This window comes from Myodes glareolus, chromosome 23 (assembly GCF_982192425.1).
Source record: "Myodes glareolus chromosome 23, mMyoGla1.1, whole genome shotgun sequence".
Classification (NCBI taxonomy): Eukaryota; Metazoa; Chordata; class Mammalia; order Rodentia; family Cricetidae; genus Myodes; species Myodes glareolus.
In genome coordinates this window covers 5,125,642-5,136,623 of record NC_142048.1, presented here as the reverse complement: position 1 = coordinate 5,136,623, position 10,982 = coordinate 5,125,642, and the positions used below count along the sequence as shown (strand labels likewise).

The following is a 10,982-nucleotide window of genomic DNA, read 5'->3' as shown; positions in this document are numbered from 1 at the left end:
AACCATTTAGAGGTTTTCTTCATCTTTGAATCTCTCGTTACTGTATATCTCTTTTTTTCTGACCACATGAGTCTTTATGGAGAGGATTAAAGCCATGGCTTTGATGGCTGGATCCAGTCCATTCCTTAGCTTTCCACCCTTATGGCAGAGATACTGGCTGTAGCCTGTTTATTGCCACAACTCTATGGCGTTTTAAGGTACTTGCCAGCAAGCAAGCTGCAGCAGTGCACTCAGAAACCACACTCAAAAGCTCTGTAGTCAGGACCGTCTGCTTAAAAGAGTCAGAGTTTGCCCTGGCAGGTCGACCCAGAAAGCCGGCATTTTAAAATGGCGCAGCTTTTTCCTGCTGCAGCTGAAAACCAAAAAGCATGTGTTCAGCTTTTCATTAACACCATTTAAGTGTTTTGTGGCAGGACCCCTTAAAAGAGCTGCAGGGTTTTGCAGCTAAAAGTCAGGAAGCCTCTCTTAGATGAGAGCACTCGCTTGCCTCTAGCATGCAGAGCAGACCTGAGAAATTGCTGCTACCAAGAAAACATGTTTTACTCTATTCTTTCCCAAGCTTTCTCAGGCTTTCTGTGGATGCAGTTATCCACATGAGCATCATTCTGTAACATGAAGGGCCTGCTTGTTGGGGTTTCTGTCCCACCCAGTTCCCCACAGCCAGCCAGCTCCAAAGAAAATTACACAGAGGTCTCCATAAATTATAAAACTGATTGGTCCATTAGTTCAGGCTACTTATTAGCTCTTATAACGTATGTTAGCCCATTATTTTTAGCTATGTTAGCCACACCTTTCACAGCTGGGCATGTTAAATCTTGTTTCTCCTGGGCAGGAATGCAGGAAGAATGGACTTCCTGCTTCCCAGAATACTCCTGTTCTCTTTACCCCACCTCTACTTCCTGTCTGGTTTTCCCGCCTATACTTCCTGGCTGACCAATCAGTGTTTATTTAAAACATGATTGACAGAACACAGGCAATTCTCCCACACCATCATCTCTTTCTTTCCCCCTTACCATTTTTTGACTTTTTTCTCCCCTCTCCTTTTCCCTTCCTGTCCCCCTCTCTCCCTACCTCTCTTCCACTCTCCACTCTCTCTAAGACCTCACTCTGTATCCCAGGCTGGCCTTAAACTCCACACTCTCCCTCCCCAGACTCCTAGGTGTGCACTCCCCCAGGTGTGCACCCCCAGGTATACACTCCTCCTGGTGTACACCCCCAGATGTCCAGGTGTGCACCCCCAGGTGTGCACCCCCAGGCATACACTCCTTCTGGTGTGCACCCCCAGATGTCCAGGTGTGCATCCCCATGGGTGCGCCCCCAGGTGTGTACTCCCCTAGGTGTGCACCCCATGTGTGAACCCTCCAGGTGTGCACCCCCAGGTGTGCACTCCTCCAGGTGTGAACCCCCAGGTGTGCACTCCTCCAGGTGTGCATCCCCAGGTGTGCACTCCTCCAGGTGTGAACCCCCAGGTGTGCACTCCTCCAGGTGTGCATCCCCAGATGTGCACTCCCCCAGGTGTGAACCCCCCAGGTGTGCATCCCATGTATGAACCCCCAGGTGTCCACTCTCCAGGTGTGCACCCCCAGGTGTACACTCCCCCAGGTGTGCACCACCATGCTTAGCTTTCAACTATGTCATCACATTGTTCTTGTCTATTTGGGATATCAAGAGATGACAGGATGCATATGAGGTCACAGGATCTCTTGGCACAGGAGCCGAGACAGAGCATGGGGATGCTATTTGAAAATAAGCACCCAGTGCCTAGATGCTTAGCCTGAAACTGAGATAGTTAAGTCATGGCCGGGTAGGTACAGCATGGGCACGCTAAAGAGAGGGGTACTCCCAACCTGGGATGGAGTGGAACAGCATAAAATATAATCATGTGGGAAGAATGCCAAATGATTGGGAATTTGGGTGTTAGAGATATGGCTCCATGGTTAAGGGCACTGACTGGTTGATCTTGCAGAAGACCCAGGTTCAGTTCTCAGCATCTACATGGAGGTTCACAACCATCTGTAATTCCAGCTCTAGGGGATCCAACAACTTCTGGCTTCCACGGCACCATACGCACATAGTGCTCATGCACACATGTAGGCAAGCATTCATACGAGTACAAATAAAATAAAATAAAAATTTAAATCTTAGGATTCCTTTTTTTAACTTTCTTTTTTTTCTTTTACATTTTAATGAATTTATTTTGTGTGTATATGTGGGTGTGGTTGCTGTGGCAGGCATGTGGACTCAGAGTAGGGTATGCAAGAGTCCATTTGCTGTTTCAACCATGCAAGTCCCAGGGATCAAAGATAGGTGGTCAAGCTTGGTGAACAGCCTAGAGTCTGGAATTTTCTACTTGACATTGTTTTAGGCCATGGTTGCTTATGACTGACTGAAGTTGCAGGATGCAGGATTGTGATGGGAAGACCAGAGGTTGACACCTGTGCAGTGTGCAGGGTAGACAGAGCCAGGGCCAAGGGCACAGATATGCAGGACTTAGGATTGGTGGAGGAGCAAGAAGGAAGGAACTTGGAACCCCCAGTGGACTACCACGGGAGTTGTGGCCAATGAGAGGAAATCAGGTCACAACACTGGAATGGATAATTGATTCCACCTTGGAGGCCGCAGAGATGGCTCAGTGGTTAAGAACATTTGCTGCCCTTGCAGAGGATCTGAGTTTGGTTCTCTGACTCTGCCCTCTCCTGGCCCAACACTCACACTGACACACAGACACAGACAGACACACAGACAGACAGACACACACACAGACAGACAGACAGACAGACACACACACATGTGCGCGCGGACACACACACACACACACACACACTCACACACACTCACATACACACACATACAGTCTAACGCAAATAACTGTTTTGTAGACAACTTCGGGAGAATAAAATTGGTGAACTAAAGCCACGTGATGAATGTCTGGGCAGTTCAGGACAGAGGGGCTTAACTTCTGCCCTTCTGAACAGCTCCCAGCCCTGGGGCTACCCAACAAAGACTGTCTTCCTTCGGAAAAGGGTTCCCAGGGCGCCTTTCATGTCCCTGTTTCTCAGGGTATAGATGAAGGGGTTCAGCATGGGGGTGACCACAGTGTACATCACTGCAGCTGCTGTGTCCTTCTGGGCTGTGTGGGAGGATGTGGGGCTGAAGTACACCCCAATAAGTGTCCCGTAGAACAGGGATACCACAGAGAGATGGGAGCCGCAGGTGGAGAACGCCTTCCGCTTCCCTCCCGCAGATGGGATCTTCAGCACTGTTGCGAAGATGCGTGTGTAGGAGATCAAGATGCCCACGAAGGGGGTGATGATGGGCAGTGCGCCCACGGTGTACACCATGATGTGGTTGAGAGACGTATTTGAACAGGCCAGCTTCAGCAGTGGGCTGAGGTCACAGAAGAAGTGGGGGATCTGGTTGTGGGTACAGAATGAGAGGCGAGTCAGCAGGACTGTGTGGGTCAGGGCATTTGCAAAGGCTGAGGTCCAGGAGGCAATAACCAGAAGGCCACAGAGGCGGGGTGTGATGGACGTAGTATAGTGTAGAGGGTGACAGATGGCCACGTAGCGGTCGTAGGCCATGGCAGTCAGCAGGAAGCTGTCGATGCCGGCAAACCAGATGAAGAAAAACATCTGTGTGAGACAACCAGAGTAGGAGATGCTTTTGTGTCCCGACACGTGGTTGGCCAGCATCTTGGGGATGGTGGTTGAGGTGAAACAGATGTCTACAAAGGCCAGGTTGGCCAGGAAGAAGTACATGGGGGTGTGGAGCCTGGGGTCAGTGGCAATGGCCAGGATGATGAGCAGGTTCCCCAGGCCTGTGAGTAGGTACATGCTCAGGAAGACGGAAAAGAGCAGCTCCTGCTGCCTGGGATCCTGTGACAGGCCCAGCAGCAGGAACTCAGAGACCCCGCTGAGGTTGGCACCTTCCATGGCAGGCCTAGAATAAGTAAGAAACTGGGTCTGAGCACGGTGCTGACCGAGGTTCGTCCTTCTGTCCGTCGTGCCCCCCTCCCACCCCTCCCACCCCCCCCCCCCCACGTATACCTAGATTATATCCCTTTCTTTGCTCAGATGAGACCCTCACGGGGGAATTCTAGGCCGGGGCTCCACCCTGAGCCACGCCCCCAGCCCCTCACTGGGGTTTCTAGGCAGGGGCTCCACCCTGAGCCACGCCCCCAGCCCCTCACTGGGGTTTCTAGGCAGGGGCTCCACCCTGAGCCACGCCCCCAGCCCCTCACTGGGGTTTCTAGGCAGGGGCTCCACCCTGAGCCACGCCCCAGCCCCTCACTGGGGATTCTAGGCAGGGGCTCCACCCTGAGTCACGCCCCCAGCCCCTCTATGGGAGATTCCGCAGTAGAGCCTCTGCCTAGAGTCCCACAGTAATAGGGTGGAATGACCCAGTGGCAGACTGCTCTCTTAGCATGCACAAGGCTCCTGAAGGGGGAAAAGGTAAAAGCAATGCTATGTAGGAGCGGGTATGTTGTCTGAGATAGCATGTTTATCAGATTTCCAACACTGTCACAAAAGCTTGAGACAACCAATGCACAGCAGGACAGCTTATCTAGGCTCAGAGCTCCGGAGGCTTCAGTCCCAGCCTTGTGCCTGGCTGGGGCAGTGTGAAACAGTCTGCTGTGGTGGGTGTGGCACAGGAAGAAAGAGAAGGAGGGGGCCAGTGCCCCCAGTGCCTTTCCCACTAGGCTCTGCCCCCTAAGTGTGTCACTGTTTCCCAATATTGACAAAGGCTGATGACCGAGTCTTTTTATTAACATCATTATTTACTATTATTATTACTCTTATTTTGATTTTTCGATACAGGGGTTCTCTACATAGCCCTAGCTGTCCTGGAACTTGCTCTGTAGACCAGGCTGGCTTTGAACCCAGAGACCCATCTACCTCTGCCTCCCAAGTGCTGGGATTAAAGTTGTGTGCTATCCCTGCCTGGCTTGTTTTTATTTTATTTTTTTGAGATACAGTATCACTATGTAGTTCAGGCTTCCCTTGACCTCACGGTGCTGGGGTTATAGACATGCACCACCATGCCTGGCTCCAGTGTTTGTTTTTCCATCTCCTCCCCTCCAGTGTTTATTTCTCTCTCTCTCTCTCTCTCTCTCTCTCTCTCTCTCTCTCTCTCTCTCTCTGTGTGTGTGTGTGTGTGTGTGTGTGTGCAGAGCCTTAGGAGGCCAGAAGAGGGCATTGGTTCCCCTGCAGCTACAGTTGGATTTTGAGTTGCCTAACATGGGTACTGGGAACTGAGGGCTCTCTGTAGGAGCAGCACAAATCAGCTCAGCTCCACTGAGCCTCTTCTCCAGTCCCCAACACATGGGCCTGTGTAGGGAGTTCCAGATCCAAGGTTTAATGGACAACGATTTCATTTCCTCTTTTGCTGCTGTTGTTTTGTCTTTTTGAGACTTTTGTAGCTCAGGTGGGACTTGAACTCTCTATGTTCCAAACTGACTTTGGAACCTGATTCTCCTGCCTCCACCTCCCAGTGCGTGGATGACAGGCATGTGTTTCCAAGCCCTGCTGATCATTTCCTGGATGTGTGACCAGAAACAAACCTGCTTAAAATAAAAGGGAATCCAGGCTAGCAAGATAGCTCAGGGGGTAAGGGAGCTTGCTGCTGAGTCTGACAACCTGAGGTTGATCTCCAAGTGCCAGACGGTGAAGGGAGAAAAGAATCTTACACGTTTTCCTCTGATCTCCATATCTACACACACACACACACACACACACACACACACACACACACACATACACACACACACACACACACACACACAGAGAGAGAGAGAGAGAGAGAGAGAGAGAGAGAGAGAGAGAGAGAGAGAGAGAGACTGAGACACATGATAGATAGATGGATGAATAGGTAGATAGATAAGTAGATGGAGAGAGAATGAACTCTTCGTAGGTGGATGTGGGGCCCGCATCACAGAGCACCGGCCTTCCCTGGACTATTTTCTCCTCCTTAGTTTGGATAATGAATGTAATTTGTTATACAGCTGACTTTTTTAAAAATTTTAATTCAAGGTCTCTGTGTAGCCCTGGCTGTCCTGCTGTCCTGGAACTTGATATATAACCAGGCAGGTCTCAGACTCACAGAAATCTGCCTGTCTCTGCCTCCAGAGTGCTGGGATGAACCTGTACAGTCTGAAATTATCCATGTTTTATGGATGCCTGAAAATCAGTCTCTCTGTCTCTCTCTCCCTCTCCCTCTTCCTCTCTCTTTCTCTCCTACACACACCCACCCACCCACCCACCCCCCACACACACTTTTTTCACTCACTTTTAATTTTTGCCCACTTTCCAGCCCTGCCTGCCTGAATTGGTCAGTTAATTTCAGACCCTAGTACCATTCTGTGTTCAAGGTCGTAACTCCTGTGAGCTGTCACCCAAGGGCCCTTAACTCTTCAGGTGCCCTGATTTTTGCTGGGCTTGCTGAGATCCCCAGAGGCTATGTCAACCCTATCTCACTGTCTGGCCTGACTCTGGGCTCCCTGACTTAGCCTCATCCCCACTGCAGTCAGAGCTGCCCAGCAGGGTTCGGGTGGACAGTGGTGGCCACTGGCTGCCCAAGGGTGCTGACCATCTTGTCTGCCACTTCTCCTCATTACCCTCTACTTCCCCCCTCCCTTCTCATTCTTTCTTCATCCTCCCCCTCCTCTTTCTCCCCTACTGCCCTCTTTTTCATTTTTTAGATAAGATGACCAGTATTGTTTGCAGTGCTGGAGGTGGATACTCCGCTGGCTGGCCCTCTTCCATTGTGCCATACCCTCCACCTTTGGTTTGCTGAGACGGGGTCTCATTCTAGTCCAATCTGGTCGGGAACTCAGCGCAGCCCTGCCTCCATCTCCAGCCGGCTGGGATGTCAGGCGTGGATCGCCACACCCAGCCTCCCTCCCTGTGCTGATTCTCAGCTTGTCTCTGTTGACTCTGCTGACTCGCAACCTTACCCCTTCACTGGTTTCTTTGGCACCAGGCTTACTCTGGGTTACTCTCTACAATGATACCGGATCAGGGTGAGGGGACCTGCCGCTCCTCTGTAAAATCTTTCACTGGCTTCCTGTTGATGTGCTGCTGATAGCTGGCAGCTACCATTCATGAGACGTTTGCTGATACAGAAGGTCATGAAGAGGAATGGATGGAGCCCCTCATCACACTCAACACTCCAGCTGAGGGCTCTTTATCTCAATTCGTGCACTGAGGGGACTTGGGGAAACTGTCAGTGGCTCAGCTCGTGATAAACACAACACTATACAGCCTGAGCATGGTGGGCTCATCTGTCACCCCAGCACTCAGGAGGCCGAAGCAGGAGGATTACAAGCTCCAGGTTAGCCTGGGCTACATAAGCGCTTGTCTCAAAACAAGCAGAAAAGGAACAGCAATGCCATGCGGGGCCCATACTGTGTCCACTGAGCAGAGCTGCCCATTGGTCGTCTTTTTTATTGCCACAACCTAATGAGGCCTTAGAAAGGGTCACACAGTGGGCTTGGCTGTACTCTCCACAGCCTGCTGTCTAGCGTGGCCTCTTTCTCCTCCTGCTCAGCACATCTATCTCCACTCACCTATGGGAAGTGTCCCTCTGGCCTTGGGGTTCCTGGTGGGAGCTGGGCCAGCGCTTCTTAGGAAAGGGTCCTGGACACTGTATGGCCTGTGGATGCAGCTCTTTATCTCCACAAAGGAGTGAGAAAGGCCTTGACAGAGCAAGATTTAACCTTTATCTTCACATCCTGGGCTTGGTCCCCATGGTCTTGTTAGGACGCTGGTTAATTGTCCTGTGTTCTGTTCCTATCAGGCCAGCTTCTCAGGGGCCGAGGACACTGTCGCTCCTTCCCAGGTATTCCCTCCACACCTGTGGTGCCAGTGTCTCTAGGACTCTTTGGCTGACTCCCTGAAGAGCATGGTTCAGTAGGATTCCCTTGACACTGTTAGTCCTGCCCAGACCCTGGCATAGGTTCATGGCTTCCTTCTGCTGGAACCAATAGCCTATTCAAACCTTGTTAACGAAGATAAAATTTGTTATCTTTTCGGGGGTGAGGGATGCACTGTCAGTAGCAAGCAGAATTCCTGTGATTAATGCCCTTCCATTCCTCTCAGTCTGACCCTGTTCTTCTGGGAATGGCTCCCTGCCTTCCTTGGACAGCAGTTGTCTCTGTTCCCTTGCCTCTGTACCCCAACCTCATGAGAGGTCTTGTTCCCACTGACCTCGCTAGTTTTCACTATAACCACCCCCTGTCTCCTATTTTCTTCTAAACCAGGTTTTCTGAGACCCCAGATTGCGTATTTGGGTCCTGCAGCTGGGACTCCTCCACATTTCTGCATGTTTATTACTGGAGCTGAGTTCTCTTGTCTTATCCCAAGTCCCTTCTGCAGGGCACGTTTCTCTGAGCTGCTTCCCACTCTGGGGACCTGGTTCTGGGCTCCCCGAAAACCTACAGCCTGCGGACCTTTGTTGTGCTTCTTGCTCTCACTGCCTGGAGTTTCTCAAGCACAGGGCTTGGGCTGAGCTTTCTCTGCTGTCCAAACACTGCTCAGCTGGGACTGGGTGTTGAGGCTGGAGAGGGGCCATTGCTGTGAGGAACAAGCTAGCTTTCTGGAGAGTGACCTGGGAAACTGCACTTATATGTTCCCAGTGGACCACAGGAGCTTCCGGTTGGATGCGCTGTGGCTTGAACATCATGTGTCCTGCTCAAAATTACAATGAAACTTAACCCAATTATGAAGTGGTTGGAGTTTGGGCAGGGGTACCTCAAGAGTGTCTAAGATGGGAAAGGATAGGTGCCTACCGAGCGTGGGTGAGGTGCTGGGCTCCAGACCTGGTACGGAAGGGAGCGGGGGGGAGGGAGAATATTGAGAGATCGGAGATACAGTCGTTGTGTAGGTAAGAGATTTTTCTGCTCTTGCAGAGGATCCTAGTTCAGTTCCAGCTTCTAGCTCCTGCTCTGGGCTCTTAGAACATTACACACAAATGTGCAATATCCTGCTGTCAGACAAACACACAGACACATACATTAAAAAATGAAATATCTCTGTTTGTTTTTTTTTTTTTTTCTTTCTCGAAGCAGGGTTTCTCTGTGTTGCCCTGGCCCCGGCTGGCCTCGAACTCAGAGATCCATTTGCCTTTGCCTCCTGAGTACTGAGATTAAAGGCGTGTGCCGCCACCGCCTGACAAAACAACTCTTTTTAAAAGAAAAAGAAAGAAAGGGATTTGAGCAGCCAGGCATGGCCTTTGCACACTGGTCCACCAGCACGGGGATCCGGAGGCCTGCCCCAATCACGTGGCTTTCCAGTACCTTCATAAATTTTTATTTGCTGCAAGCTTTGATGTTGTAAAACACTGAATTGTGTGGCTTTAAACCTTTACCCCTGGGTCTCCAGTGTTTTGGGGGACTCTGCAGGACCTTCAGGCATCACCCCAACTCTGGATCTGAGCAACACAGAGGCTGTGCAGATTGGAGGAGGCACCTCGCCCCCTAGCGGCCACAGTGAGAAGCACGGTACAGAGCACAGATGCTTCAACCACAGCTCCCTCTTCCTCTTCCCTCCTTTTTCTCTCTTCCCTCCCTCCCTCAATTCCTCCGTGGCCCTCCTTCTTTTCTTCTTTCCTTCTCTCTCCTTCCTCCATCTTCTCTCTTCTCTCTTCTCCAGCTCCTCCTCCCCTTTTCGTGCGTAGAGGATGAACCCAGGACCCATCACAAGCCAGGCAAGCTCTTTTCTACTGAACCACACACACAGCTACAACTGCTTCCGAATTCGTTGAGATTTGCGGAGTCGTGGCTCAAGGCAGACGTTCAGTGTGTACATCTCACTTTGTAACCCTGGCTGGCTTGGCAGGACTATTCTCCTGCCTTAGCCTCCTTGGTCATGGGATGACAGCTGTGCCACCGTGACAGGGTTGCTTGATCATACTTCTGGGTTTTATCCTGTTGTAGATAGGGTCTAGATATGCAGGTCGGAATGGCTGAGAACTCTCCGTACTCCTGCCTCCTGCCTCTTCAGGGCTTGGATAGACGGTGAGGACCATTGCTTCCAGTCTCAAAGTCCAGAATTAATGTTTTCTTTTTCTGTCTGGTTGGATCCATCTAGTTGCTATGTGGTTTAGTTTGCTCTCTCTTTAAAAAGATTCATTTATTTATTTAGTATGTATAGTGTTCTGCCTGCATGTCAGAAGAGGGCACAAGATCCCATTATAGATGATTGTGAGCCACTATGTAGTTGCTGGATATTGAACTCAAGATTTCTGGAAGAATAGCCAGTACTCTTAACCTCTGAACTATCTCTCTAGCCCCCTCCTATTTAAAATGATTTATTTATTTTTATGTGCATTGATGTTTTGCCTGTGTATGTCTGTGTGAGGCTGTAGAATCCTCTGGAGGTGGAGTTACAGGAGGCTGTGAGGGTGCTGGAATTTAGTTTGCTTTCTACCATGATCAAGGCTGGGCAGTGGTGGTGCACACCTTTAATCCCAGCACTCGGGAGGCAGAGGCAGGTCCATCTCTGTGAGTTCGAGGCCAGCCTGGTCTACAGAGCTAGTTCCAGGACAGCTAGGGCTGTTACACAGAGAAACACTGCCTTGGACACCCTCCCCAAAGGAAAAAACTACCATGACCAAAAGGAACTTGGGGAGGAAAGGATTTATTTGGTAACACATCCTGAATCACAGATAATTGAAGGAAGCCAAGGTGGGAACTCACTCAAGCAGGGCAGGAACCTGGAGACAGGAGCTGAAGCAGAGACCATGAATGCTCCCCCTGGCTTGCTCAGTCTGCTTTCTTATAGAACTTAGGACCACCAGCCCAGGATTGATGTTGTCTTTCCACATCAATCCAAAAAATGTGCCTCAGATTTGCCCACAAGATCATCCAGAAGCATTTTCTCAGTTGTGGTTCCCTCTTCTCAGATAACTCTAGCTAGGGTCAAGCTGAGCAAAGTGACCAGGACACCGCGTGTCTTGTGGATACTCATCTTTCATGACACTGAGTT

At 50.6% G+C, this 10,982-nt stretch overlaps 1 protein-coding gene across 1 annotated transcript; it reads right to left on the bottom strand.

Annotated features, from left to right (window-relative positions):
• Positions 1–2,099: 2,099 nt before the first annotated feature.
• Positions 2,100–3,932, bottom strand: LOC125405949 (olfactory receptor 1f45-like). Its single transcript, XM_048442735.3, has one exon. It carries the CDS (start codon positions 3,930–3,932, stop codon positions 2,991–2,993), a length of 942 nt encoding a protein of 313 aa, XP_048298692.1. The 3' UTR covers positions 2,100–2,990.
• Positions 3,933–10,982: the final 7,050 nt, after the last annotated feature.